Below are 14,522 nucleotides of genomic sequence, written 5' to 3' on the forward strand. Positions count from 1 at the left end.
TTAGTTCTCCTTTTGCGTGGTTCCACTTTCTGTGGCTTCAATTACCCAGGGTCTGCCATGGTCTGAAAATATTAAATGGGAAATTCCAGAAATGAAATAATTCATAGATTTAAATTGCATGCCATTCTGAGTAGTGTGATGAAATCTCGAGTGGTCCTGCTCCATCCCTCATGGGGAGTGCATCATCCCTTTGTCCAGCATATCTACACTTGTGTATGCTCCTGCCTGCAGCCACTTAGTAGCTGACTTGGTTATCAGAGAGAGGGGGGGAGAGAGAACATTCACGTAACTTTTATTACAATATATTGTTGTAATCAATTTTATTACTAGTTATTGTTAGTCTCTTACTGGGCCTAATTTATAAATTAAACTCTATCGTAGGTCTGTATGTATAAATAGGAAAAAAAACATAATCTACGTAGAGTTCAATACCATCCTCGGTTTCAGGTATCCACTAGTGGTCTTGGAATGTATCCCCCATGAATAAGGCAGACTACTGTAGTCACACATATCTTCAGCCATCACCATACTCAATTTTATTTTATTAATAATTTTTATTGATTTTTAGAGAGAAAGGAAGGGAGAGGGAGAGAGAAACATTGATCAGCTGCCCCTGCACACCCCCTACTGGGGATCAAGCCCGAAATCCTGGCATGTGCTCTGACCAGAAATTGAATGGGCGACCTCTCTGTTCATGGGACAACTCTCAACTCACTGAGCCACACAAGCCAAGGCCACCATATTCAGTTTTAGAACATTTTCATCATCTCAAAAAATCTGCACCTTTAGTCTCACTCCCCTATTCTCCCAGCCCCCACACCCTAAACACTACTAATCTACTTCCTCTCTCTAGAGCAGTGGTTCTCAACCTTCCTAATGCCGCGACCCTTTAATACAGTTCCTCATGTTGTGGTGACCCCCAACCATAAAATTATTATTTTTTTAAATACTTGTGAACTTTATATATATATATATATATATATATATATATATATTTTATTGATTTTTTACAGAGAGGAAGGGAGAGAGATAGAGAGTTAGAAACATCAATGAGAGAGAAGCATCGATCAGCTGCCTCCTGCACATCTCCCACTGGGGATGTGCCCGCAACCCAGATACATGCCCTTGACCGGAATTGAACCTGGGACCGATGCTCTATCTGCTGAGCCAAACCGGTTTCAGCCATAAAATTATTTTTGTTGCTACTTCATAACTGTAATTTTGCTACTGTAAACAATATGTAATTATATATGTGTTTTCCGATGGTCTTAGGCGACCCCTGTGAAAGGGTCGTTTGACCCCCAAAGGGGTCACGACCCACAGGTTGAGAATGGCTGCTCTAGAGCCTATTCCTGGCATTTCATATACATGAAATTATATAATATGTGGTCTTTAGGGACCAACACTTGATCTCATTCAGTCTCCACTTGGCTGACACCTGAGTTACCTGTTAAATTAGCCTCCTTTTTAAAATTTAGCCCATGCACTCAATTTGAGACACATTACCTTATAGATTCATTTATACTTTAGATCCGGGGTCCTCAAACTACGGCCCGCGGGCCACATGCAAATACAAATACTGTATATGTTCCCATTTTGTTTTTTACTTCAAAATAAGATATGTGCAGTGTGCATAGGAATTTGTTCATTGTTTTTTTTTAAAACTATAGTCCGGCCCTCCAACGGTCTGAGGGACAGTGAACTGGCCCCCTGTTTAAAAAGTTTGAGGACCCCTGCTTTATTTTTTTTTATTTATTTTTTTTTTATTTTTATTTTTTTTTATTGCTTAAAGTATTACAAAGGGTATTACATATGTGTCCATTTTATCCCCCCGCCCTAGACAGTCCCCTAGCCTCCCCTATCCCCCAATGTCTTATGTCCACTGGTTATGCTTATATGCATGCATACAAGTCCTTTAGTTGATCTCTTACCCCCCTACCTCCTGCCCCGCAACCCTCCCCGGCCTTCCTGCTGCAGTTTGACAATCTGTTTGAGGCAGCTCTGCCTCTGTATCTATTATTGTTCAAAAGTTTATAATGGTCTCTATTGGAGGACCCCTGCTTTAGATTGCCTTTGCTTGCTGTAGAAAAATAGAAAATTGTTTAAAGCACTTTGATGGAGTATTAAGGTAGAATATACCACCATGTGGCACAGTCTTATTTGGTGCTTTAATAGCTATTGTTGGAAATGTCGTTTTCTCATACACCTTTCAACTTGTGTGTCTTCACGTTTAGGGACATGGCTTCCACGGGACAGGAGAAACTGTCCACATACCATTTCCATTTGATGAGACAGAACTACAAGGAGGTACCTCACTTCTGATTTGTATCTATTTCATTTCTTTATCACTAATCTTTGTCACCAATTTGGTGGAAAACATAGCAGGAAGTGAATGCTTAAAATTTTGAAGTTCTAGGGTGTTACCATTTTGTTTTTAAAGAGTATTGGCAAAAGGTAGTTTTCTGTCATATGCCTTTTCCCACAAAGAACCGATAGTGTAAGACAGACTTAGGACCTTTGGAGGAATACGAGTCTGTCTTGGAGATGAAGAGAATACATAGGCGTCTGCCCAGATGGAAGACTAGGTTTTCTGTATGTTTAGTCTTTCAGTTTCTTTTTATTGCTTATTATTTGAAGCAAGTCATAGGGAAGATTTTATGCTTAGAAAGATGTTTAGAAAGTTGGTCACCCCCAATGTTACACACTGGTTTTCTTTTAGGGGCTTTTTTAGTTATTGTAGAAATGAGTCCTAATAAACGTTTGTCTCCTACTTCACACTTTACAGAGCACTTGCATGTATTTCTTGTCTCAGCATTTTTATTTATAATAAATTTTTTTTTGCTGTTAAATTTTATTTTTGCTGATGAGAGGATTTGAGTGGATTGCAGTTTGAGCTAAATTAGCTGGTTAGCACCAAGGGGAAAGCCCTGGTTAATGTTGGCTCCTGGATTTGGCTGTGCAGTCTCATAGTTGATAAAGATGCAGAGAAGTTCTGTAACAGCCAGTTCATTCTTCCTTTTGTCTAATAGAGAAGATACCTTTTCATTGTTGAATATTAAGAAAATATGTACATTCAGAAGAAAAAATACTATCTGATTAAAACTTTGCATATATTTACATAGCACTTAAGTTTCCTGCTCTATGTAAAACTGCTGTTCTGTAATCTATTTTTCTGATTTTTAGAGTCTTATTGCTTGGAATTCAAGAGAGCAGTGAATGGTTCAAGTAATTTAACCGAAGTTATCCCATATAAGAACTTACTGTTCTTTCAAAATGTTGCTCACCACTGCCCTTGCCCCCTAAAGCAAGGAAAGGCAGAGGATTTTTACAGATATCGTCTCCTTTTCGCATGGCCAGACTGGGGGAGCCTCATGTTTGAAATTAAGTGCTCTGTTTTGGCTGTTGTAAGTGTGTAAAAAATGTGGGGAAGAGAGGACTCAAAATAGCCATTTTTTCAGAAATAAGTACTTGTCTGCAACTAAACTGTGCTACTTAATCCTCTGGTACTTTATAAATTCTGTGGGGGAAAATGTTCACCTGAGGATACAGGGTAGTGACCACAGGAATTAAAATGTAGAAAATCTCAAGAACTAATTGGTAGTTCTCTTGCCTTGGGAGATTATTGTGAATTATAAAAAAGAGAAATCTCCATATTTGGATATAGAGCATCTTTCTCTTTTGTAAGTTCACAGGTAAGAACTTGAGTTAAAACTTAAATAATTCATTAGGACATAATTTCAAGTATATTAGCTTTAATTTCAAAAATATGTATATTTAATAAATTTCCTGGTAGAAGCCCACCAAGTATTTGAGGCAGAATAGAAGCACAAATAGACGCCTAGAGAATTTACCACTGACTATTTGCTTCTGTTATACCAAATACCTCCTGAAGGCTATAAACATGTTATATGTATATAATATCCTTTTATGTTCACAGATATTTCTTCATTGGAATCAATCTTGATAGATTAAAGTATAAAAGTAATTCTAAGAATTGTTTAATAAAAATATTTTTAAGTTTTTCATGCTGTATTATTTTACAAAACTATTCATTTATAATTTGATGTCAACTCTTTGTTCTTAGAGTTTACTCGTGTCAATATGGGTGTTCATAAAGCATTGGAAATATTAAGGACTAAGGTGGACTTGCAGCATTTTTGTGGCTATGTCACCATGTTGAATGCTTCGAGCCAACTTGCAAGCAGAAAACTCAGTGATTCTTCTGATGAGAGAGGTTAGCCAATAGTTGGGTTTTGAATTAAAGATTATTTGGTATTGAGTTAATTACAACCTAATTATTTAAAAAGCACGGCGACTTTTGTAGGGATGTTGAATTATTTAACTCTTAATGCTTTTTCACTGACATATGAGAAAATACTCTGTGACATCATTTGGACAAGGATCAGTTGTTTAAATGGAGGAAATATTAAGTGCATAACTACAGAAGTGATGACCTGGGTGGGGTTGGGATACAGAAAGGTTATCAGGTTTTAGCCCTTTACTGTCATATCTATGTTTATAGGCTTTAAATTAACTTCCTTTATGGGGTGATGGTTTCAAAGTTTTAGTGTCTTTGTAACGATGTCTCCAGTGCTTCCCTTTTGACCTTTCTCTTTCTGTGATGAAGGCACTGTTGTCTCAGTTACCCAGGCCAGAGTCCTATCGCCGTCATCCTTCTCCTTTTCTGCACTGTCCAGTTGTTTCCAAGTTCTGTGAATTAATGGTTGGAAAAGTCTCTCATATCCGTTTCTTCCCTTCTCTTTTTATTCTCTGTAACTGCTGTTCTAGTCTGAGTCCTGGTCCTTGAAGCAATCATTGTCTGCTTAGCTTTCCTGGCCTCATTCTCTTTCTTTCTATCTCCAGTCTATCCTGCATATTGATGATGGCTAGTTTTCCTTCGATATCTTTTTCTTTCTTCTTCTTTTTTTTTTTTAATCCTCACCCAAGGATATTTTTCTTCTGATTTGTAGAGAGAGTGGAAGAGAGAAGGAAAAACAGAGAGACATAGCGATGTGAGAGAATACATCGATGGGTTGCCTCCTGCATGAGCCCCGACCTGGGCTTGGTCCGGGGAGAAGCCTGCAACTGAGATACATGCCCTTGACCAGAATTGAACCCGGGACCCTTTGGACCGCAGGCCGACGCTGTATCCACTGAGCCAAACCAGCTAGGGCCTCTTTTTCTTTCTTTTTAATTTAAAATTTTATTTTCCAATTACCTTTTCATGCTTACTAATTGTTTCTGCTCTGTCCTAATTCTGGCTTGTAATGTGGCTGTGGTTGCCATGGTGCCAGCTCTGGTCTTTGACTCCAAGGAAACATTTCAGTTCAATTGTCTGTCGTCAATTGACTACTCCTTGAGCCTCTTATGTTGAAATCCTGAGAAAATAATTATTGCTAGCCATCCAGTGTCTTGGATTGGCTCCCTTTGAGTTAGGTATCTGTTTGTGGTCCATTTACCTTTGGCCAGAGGATTTGGGTAACTTTTGATTTTTGACATAGCAGGTTTTTTATATTTATTATTGCTGTGTAATAGGCAGTTTTCAACAGTTAACTGCCAAGTATCACAGGAGCATTTTCCAGAGAAGAAGGCTATGGAGTTAAGCAGTCATTTCAAAGCATGTCTGCTACTGCTGCCATGTTTTATTTCATTCATTCCACAAACATTTACGGACTGTCTGCTTAGATGCTGGAGACATTTAAATTTGTAAGACCTGAGGAATTATACCCTAGAAAGGGAGAAAGCAAGTGAACCAGGCTGCTGTGCTGTGTTAAGACACTGGGATAGGGCTCTGCCTTAGCTTGCAGTGCTGAAATAGGACGGCTGAGCTATCAGAGAAGGCCTCTTATGGAAAGGAAAGTTTGGACTGAATTTTGAATAATGAGGAGTTATCTACACAAAAGATAATTGTTGTTTATGTGGAAGGTAGCTGCCTTTCAGGCAGAGGGAATCAGGGAATAGAGTAGCTTGTGGCAGCCAAAAGAAAGGATCTATTGGGCAGAAGTAGATGAGAGTAGAGAAGTAGATGCAGTAGAGAAGTAGGTGAGCTCTAAGGAGCATCTTCAGTGCTGAAAGATAGGGAAGTCAAAAAGACTTTTGAAGAGGAATGATGTAATCAGACTGCATATTTCCATGGGGTAGAAATGACTTTAGTAGTGAGCTTACTGATAGTCTAAACTTCTCTTCTGCCATTTGAATCCTTGTTTTTACAACCTTAGCACTATTTACGTTCTGAGCTTTGTTGTGGGGCTGCTCTGTGCACTGCAGTATGGTTAGCATCCTTAAATATCAGTGGCATCCCTGTTCCCATTCATGACAACAAAACCTGTCTCCAAACATTGCCTAGTGTCCCTTGGGCGACAAAATTATCCCCCAGTTGAGAACTACTGTTTTAAGGTTAAGGACTATTCATTGTTTTCCATTGCCATTTCTGTTGCCTGAATCCACTTTTATGTTAGAACTGATTTATTGACAACTTATACCAACTATTAGAATCTTAATATTTGTGTTTGTCCTTAAATTACAAGGTGAACCTGATTTGGCTTCTGGCTCAGATGTAAATGGAAGTACAGAGTCGTTTGAAATGGTCATTGAGGAGGCAACTACAGATTTAGCAACTAAGCAAAACTCTGGTAAGGTTTTAAAAATTATTTGCAGTCTTCTAAAAAATACATTTTTATTGATTTCAGAGAGGAAGGGAGGGGGAAAGTGATAGAAACATCAATGATGAGAGAGAATCATTGATCGGTTGCCTCCTGCCTGCCCCCTACTGGGGATCGAGCCTGAAACTCGGATATGTGCCCTTAACTGAAATCAAACCTGGGACCCTCCAGTCCACACTCTATCCACTGAGCCATACCAGCCAGGGCTTAACTTTTTTGTTAAGTCATCTGGATGTCATTTGTCCATAAAGGACCTTGTAATAAGAATTTTCTAGCAAACATTTTTGTATATTTAGAATAGTCAAATATTATTAAAATATTATTAAAATACTAGAGGCCCATTGCATGAAGAGATTCGTGCAATAGGCCTCCCCTTCTCCTGGCTGCGGACACCGGTTTTCCTCCGGCACCTGGGACCCAGGCCTTGGTTCTGGCCGGAGCCTTCAGTCTTTGTGGCTCCGGACGGAGCCTTCAGTCTTCGCTCCACTGCTTCGCCCCTACATATTCAAATTAACTGCCATCTTTGTTGGGTTAATTTGCATACTCTCCTGATTGGCTGGTGAGTGTAGCGGAGGGACAGTTAGTTTACATATTTGTCTATTAGGTAAGATGACCTGAGAATAGTGACTTAAGTTTCGTATTTCCTTTGTTAAATATTTCAGTTAATTCTCTCATTTTGTAGATATCTTGCAATTGGGTAAAAGACCACTTTGAACTGATGAAAACTAGTACCTTCTCCTCAGAAGCATGTACATACATCCTCAAAAAACATTCTTTTCTATTTCAGAGATTCACTGACACTCCTTCCCTCTCCCCCTAGTTCTCTCTCCTGCTCAGCCAATTGGTGTGTGAGAGGAATCTATGAAAATCCATTGACCTCAATTAAGAAACCCTGGTCAGTTATAATATATAAATTTATGCATGACTAATAAGTTTACATGTCCTTTTATAGTTGCCACAACAGAAGCAGATTGGGTTCCTCTTGAGCTATGCTTTGGAATTCCACTGTTTAGTTCTGAATTAAACCGGAAAGTTTGTAGAAAAATTGCTACCCATGGCCTTTGCAGAAAAGAGAGGTAAGGGTTTATGTTCATTGTCATCTTTTCATCTATGAGATTTTTAAGTCAGTAATATTTGCTATATCTTTCTTGTATTTTATACATGAACATAGCAATTACCTGTGTATATTTGTTTATTGAATAAAGTTTGCTACTTTAAGGGTTTTGATATATTTTCAAAATTAAACTTTTATACCTCAGAAAATAGGCACATACAAACATTTTAGGCACATGTTTTGGCTAATTATAATTATATTTACGTAGTTACCCAGATTTGGTGAGGGTGTGGTAAACGGAGAATGCTCATGAGAGTATGAGCCTGGTTTTTTAAAATATATAAATGTTTGTAGAGAATTTTTCTTGTGGACTTCTCTTACTCCACAAACACACACTCAAGTTATGTTATCTTAATAGTGATTATGTCTTGAGGTGGAATTATGGCTGACTTTCAAAGTTGTCTTCAATTTCCACATTTCCTAAAATGAGCATTTATTACTTATCAGAGATGACATGTAGGTTTTCCCTTATGACAACTCTGATCCATTGGTCGTGGCTGCTAAAAGGTAGTATTGTAAAGACTCTGAGACTGACTGGGTTAGTTAGAAAAGAGCATCATTGAATCTGATGGTCACAGTGGATAACTTGGAAAGGTGATATCTACCGATCTGTTTTACTTATTTAGGAAAACAGAGTTGGATAATAAATCATTCATTTTACTGGCTTAATGTAGCTTATATCAGAAGATTAAAAGTGCTCAGTTGACAAGTAATTTTATTTATGTATTTATTTATTTATTTTGGTTAATCCTCACCTGAGGATATTTTTCTACTGATTTTTAGAGAGAATGGAAGGGAGGGGGAAAGACAGAGAAACATCGATGTAAGAGTGACACATCGACTGGTTGTGTCCTGCACATGCTCTGACCAGGGGAGGTATGTGCCCTTGACCAGATTCGAACCTGGAACTCTTCGGTCCAGGGCCGATGCTCTGTCCACTGAGTCAAACTGGCTAGGGCGACATGTAATTTTTAATAACTGTCCTCTGAAAATAAAATAAGACATGAATAAAATAGAAATGCTATAGCTTTGAAGATTGTCACTATAATTGTTACCTATTTATATATTTGAAAAATATTTAATTTGGTGGGTTGATGTATGTTAAATATGTCAGACTTCATCCCTCCAAGTGCATAAATTTTTATTTAAAAAGGTTATTTAGTAAACATTTATATTTGCTAAACCTTATAACAATAAATTTTAATTTTGGTAATTTATGATGTTTTATGTCAAAATGGTCTTTTTATGTACTGTTACTCCCTATTATTAAAAGAGGCAACAATTTCATTGATGAGAACCATTGAAATTGGTTTTTAAAAAATTTTAATGTGGTTAATCAGGATTTATATGCTGATATAAATGTTTTGAAATTAGTAAAATTAAACTGTTGAAATTAGCAAAATTAAACTCTTGTCATTATATTTGTACTAAACTTTCCCCCCTTTCTTTCAGCCTTCAAAACCTCTTACATTCCAGTAGAAAACTTTCTCTACGAGTCCTTAACTTTGTTCACTCATTCCAGGTAATAAACCAGAAGATCCAAATGTTATTGGTGTAGAGCTTTAAATACAAAACACTTCCATGTTTGCTTTGAATCTCCACTGCAGTAGACATGAAATAAGCATTAATTTAAATTTATACCCGAAGACACCAAGATTCAGGAAGTAAACTGACTTGCACCGAGCTCATGAGCCAGGACTTCTGGCTCTAAAGCTTGAACTCTGTTCTGTGCCAGTTCTTCATTCAGGAGTGTGTTCAGCATCTGTTACAGGCCATGCATCATACAAGGTGCTGGCTCTTGAGTCTGGTACTCCATTAATAACTGCAGGGAGCTCCATTGTCTGTGTGGTAGTGAAAGCCAGTGCTCTAGACCTTTTGTGTCCTGTGTCGTCCCCCCCCCCCCCCCAACACACAGAGGAAAGAATACCCTAGATTTGATTTGTAGATAAACTAGAATGGAATATTTCTGTTCAGAATATCTGATCTAATAATTTGAAATTAATATTTTAGAGTTTTGTTTCATTCATTCTTTCAATAAATACTTGCGTTTACTCCATCCAGACCCTTTACCAAGTGCTGGGGAAACAATGATCTCTAAGACACTAGAGGAGCCTAGAGGGTTGTACGAGACACTAGTCAAGTAAACGTCGATTTCAGTAGGTACTTTGAAGGATTCAGGCTCCTTCAAATCTGATGGATTCCAAAGCTAGACCTACTTTAAATAGGTAGAGATGCTATATAATCTGAAACCTAAAGGATGGAAAAGAGTATTCCAGGCAGAGTTTAGCAGGCACAAAGGTCCTGTGTCAAGAAAACAGAAGGCCAGTGTTGCAGAAGCCTCATGAAAGAGGGGCAGTGGCAAGAGGGGTGGGGAGGGCCTTCTAGAATGTATTAAAGCATTTGTGGTTTATGCTGAGTGCATTCAAGACTTAAACAGAGAATGACATTATTTCTTTAAAGATTAGTTACTGTTTAGAGAATAAATTAAAAATGGGCAAGCATAGAAGTAAGATTAGTTTGGAGACTACTGTAATAGCCCAAGTGAGAGATTTCAGTAGCAGCCTTTCTCATTAAAAAAACCCCCCACAAAAACATAATTTTGTAGGTATCCACAATACAGGTTTGTTTATTACACATATATACTGTTACACCAATAAATTACATATATTATAAAACATACACAAAAATAGAAATTCTTAAAGGATGCAATAAGTAGATACAAGATTTTAAAATTTTCGTAGTACCATACCCCACTTTGGAGTGAGTACCCCACTTTGGAGGCCACTGGCCTAAACTGGCAGTGGCTGTGGTGAGTTAGGTAAATTATTTTGGGATCCATGTTGGAGGTTGATTGACAGAACCTGGTGATTCGTTAAATGTGAGGAAATATTGAGGGTGTGATAGGAAGGGAGGAATCCGGGAGATTCTCGTATTTCTGAGTAGCTTGATGTGGGGGGTAGGGGACACGGTCAGTGTGGCACGTGTGGTGCCGCATCTGAGCGCGAATGTTGGGCATGCTTGAGCCCGGAGTTCGCGGGGGAGGTCTGTGCTGAATATGTGCCTGTGAGAGTCCTGCGAGTGGATGGGCTGTTCTGGCGCTAAATGCTGCGTGAGGGTTTTTAGAGATTGTCTGAGAACTAACCTCCTCTTATACCGTAGTCTCATAGCCTAGTATTTCTATTCATTTCAAAGCACTTAGCATAGTCCAACTTGTGGTAGTCATTTCTGCATATGTTAATACCTCTCATTGATTATTTTGGGTTTGTGAGGTAGGTCTTTGCGTCTCCATTAGTACTTTGCATTCCATAAACATTTCTCCGGTAATCAAGTCTGTTAGCTATACTACGTGGTTTGGTAACATGTAGAATACAGAATTTTTCTCTTGTTTCTTGATCTTTTAGGAAGGTGCTTCAACACTGGATATTCACACAGAGGCCAGCTTTTCAAGTTTGCTCTCCCAGTCATCCCAAGCAGATCTGGGAGTCCCACTGCCCGCAAAGAACTTAATATTTAAAGATGGCATCTTATCTGAATGGAGTGGACGGTCACCTTCCTCACTGCGTATTGCTAGTCTCCATTTGCAATGATTTGGTTACACCATTTGTTGCTCACACTTTCTGCCTTTTTCTTTCTTAAGGTTAGCTTTATAGTGCCAGCCACTAAAGAAGCATCCTGCCGCTGCCGTGCGATTCATGCTTACCTGATGTTTGAAGTTTGGGGGACACGTTCACGGTTTCTGAAGTTTTCCTCATCGTTGCACCTCCTAATGCAACCAAGAGCTTTTTAGCAGCCTGCACTGTATTTTTTACCTTGAGACAATCTTTATTTCTTTTATAAAACAGGATATACTTTATAGGCTTTATGATGACTGTTATGTTTATAAGCGGTCTCTACGAATATTGCAGTGGTAATTTTATATGTTAGGTTATCAAACGTAAATCTTGTTTAGTTTTATATTTTGTTACCTACTCTGTAGGGGATCATGGGAAGAGGGGAACTCTTCCTCTGCGAAGGCTTCTTGGTACTTAAGTAGCAAAACTATGAAACATACACACCCAGGACTGAGAAATGATGTGACGGGGCATTAAGAACTCCTGTGGCTGTCTGTAAATTATGTAGATCAGTTGGACATTGTTGAAGGTATGTCAATCAGCATAGTTCTGTGTAACTTACCCTTGATTTATAAGGTCTTAACTCCGACTCTGACTCTACATTGACATCTCATGAGAAGCTTTGGAAAGCATTCTATTTTTAAACAACATTTATATGTGGACTTCTGTTGTCACTCACTTTGGACTTTATATTTTCATAGAGTCTTTCTGGAAAAATAGAATTTATTTTCCGTTCTTGTAGCTGTGGCTGCTGCACATTTTCACTGTGACTTATTTTTTGTTTGTAATTTTACCAATTAATTGTTATGAAATTGAATTTGATGTTCTCAAACCAAGGGTTATGATTTTAGGTTAGAATTATATAAGAGAAGCATTAAAGCTATGTCTTCTGATCAAAATACTTTAGTGAAAAGCCTACTTTGAAGACATAATTAGGTAGTTTGGATCTTAAATTTATGTGAATAGTTCGGGGAGGAAATGATAAAGGAAAATTGAGTATTTCAAAATGTTTCTTAAGTCATTGATTCTTTTAGTGTCTCAAATATTAGAATAATTGGAATCACTTTTTAGATTTTTCAGGTTACCTTGGGAAGTTTGTGCAGTGTTATAGTTTAGTTTAGCTCTTCTCCTAGGATAACGGTTTGCTAGTTTAAAACTGTAACCAAATGAACTGATCAAAGAACATATATCTAAAACACTTAAGGCATTAGAAAATTTGGGAATGCTAAACCCTAAACTTTCTTGCTGATAATTTTTGTTATTTGTAGAACTGATATTTGTGGATTTTAACATACTTCTGGAAATATATGCCTTTTTAAAACTGTTAACATAACCATGCATTCAACCCCATGGCCTACCCACAGAATTGAATCTTTTGGAGCAGGTTACCTGTGGCAAGTCAGTGCCGTGTTTAGGTAAATGCAGTTAACTTTTAGTTTTCTACTTTCTCTCTTATATGAGGTAGAAATCAGTGTATCTTATAAATGTTTGTCTATAAAAGGAAAAATACATACTATTAAAATAATTTCTTATGACTGTGAATCACTCATTCCCCCCAATAATTGATATTGGACATTCCTAGTGCTATTAGGTATGTATGTAACTTACAGTTTTTCAACCAAAAGTTGAAAATATTTCATTTGATCAGGGCTCTCTAATCTCATTTGCTTTGTTTGAATTAACTGTAGTTATTTTATTTATTCCTGTATTATCAGTCTAAGTCTATTGTAGTGACATGTACACTAATAAAGAATCAGATATTTGTACTTGTTGGCAGTGAACCCAGTTGTTGGTGAATTTAAAACTTAAAATGTGGAAGCGATTTGCTGCTGCATTTCCTTTGAGAAATAATGGAAGAAGAAATAGAACCTAATCATGATCATGAATTTTAGGGGAAGTACTGAAAAAGCATGTGGCGCGCTCTGGTTTCTCCTGTAAATAAGGAAAGATTCTGGTTCCCAGCTGAAGACCTCATTTTTAAGGAGGGCAGTCTGCTTTTTTATTTTTATTTTATTTTATTTTTTCGTTAATCCTCACCCAATGATATTTTTTCCATTGATTTTTAGAGAGAGTGGAAGGGCATGAGGGAAGGAGAGAGAGAGAAACATCTATGTAAGACAGACACATCTATAGGTTGCCTTCCGCACGCATCCTGGCCAGGGCTAGGGATTGAACCTGCAATCCAGGTATGTGCCCTTGACTTCGAATCGAACCAGCGACCCTTTGGTGCACAGCCTGGTTAGAACTGTTAGCAAAATGTGCAGGCTGCTTTGTGCTTTGCTTTATGAATTTGGCTTTGTCTCATTTATATTTTAACTCATGTAAAGATGCATCTCTTAAATCTTATAAGTATTGATCCATTTCAACAAAAAGGTAAATGTAAAATACAGACTTTATTATTTGCCAAAGATGATTTGTGAAATAATTTTTTTGCAGATGTTTAAAGTAATTTCATTGGCTTTTGCTACCTCCCATTTCTTCCCGCCTGTAATGTAGCTTAAACCATGGCAAACATTCCTTGGAAACTAAGAGAAAAAAGGTATCAGGAAGGACATGGAATTTTCTGTGACACAATTTCACCTCTCAAGTGGGTCTAAAGAGCCGAAACTTTGTTATTAAAAAAAGATGATCATCTGATTTCCTCCCTTTTAAGTATGTAATCAGATGATTTTGTGGGTTTTTAAATATTGGTTTCTTTTATTTGATGTATTTAGTTTTCTGTTATCTTTCTCTTTTATGTTCAGTGTTTCAAATACAGTTTGTATTTAAAGATTTTTAAAGTACCAAAATTGTAACTAAGTACAGTGGATTGTTTTCTGGTATGATATTAAATATGAAATGTATAAAGTGTTGTCAATTTGATTATTGACACATATACTATGTTTACAAATAAACTGGTGGTGATCAATTACTGAGAAAATGTGTATAATCTTCTGTAAGTCCCTTTAAGTACAACCATGCTGCTGTGGCTTTCCTATACATTGTTTTAAACAACCGTTTTATTTTATAAGAATTTCACATTTACTCTCTATCCCCTTCCCTCAGCTTCCCCTAATGTTAACATCTTATGTAAACTATAGCACATCTGTTAAAACTCAGATATTCGCATTGATATGCAGCTATTTACTAAACAGC

At 37.4% G+C, this 14,522-nt stretch overlaps 1 protein-coding gene across 4 annotated transcripts in view; it reads left to right on the top strand.

The window, feature by feature from the left end:
- Window positions 1–14,298, top strand: part of FAM91A1 (family with sequence similarity 91 member A1) — a 43,629-nt gene extending 29,331 nt beyond the window's left edge. For 2 of the 4 annotated variants that reach the window (XM_036338634.1, XM_036338635.1), the window contains 6 exons: window positions 2,235–2,307; window positions 4,085–4,234; window positions 6,528–6,632; window positions 7,615–7,738; window positions 9,229–9,298; window positions 11,178–11,363. In XM_036338634.1, the coding sequence (XP_036194527.1) occupies window positions 2,235–2,307; window positions 4,085–4,234; window positions 6,528–6,632; window positions 7,615–7,738; window positions 9,229–9,298; window positions 11,178–11,363 (708 nt within the window). Of the gene's footprint in view, window positions 1–2,234; window positions 2,308–4,084; window positions 4,235–6,527; window positions 6,633–7,614; window positions 7,739–9,228; window positions 9,299–11,177 lie in introns of all 4 variants that reach the window. The other 2 variants (XM_036338632.1, XM_036338633.1) reach the window with 2 other exon arrangements.
- Window positions 14,299–14,522: the final 224 nt, after the last annotated feature.

Source organism: Myotis myotis, unplaced genomic scaffold, assembly GCF_014108235.1.
Source record: "Myotis myotis isolate mMyoMyo1 unplaced genomic scaffold, mMyoMyo1.p scaffold_m19_p_16, whole genome shotgun sequence".
Classification (NCBI taxonomy): domain Eukaryota; kingdom Metazoa; phylum Chordata; class Mammalia; order Chiroptera; family Vespertilionidae; genus Myotis; species Myotis myotis.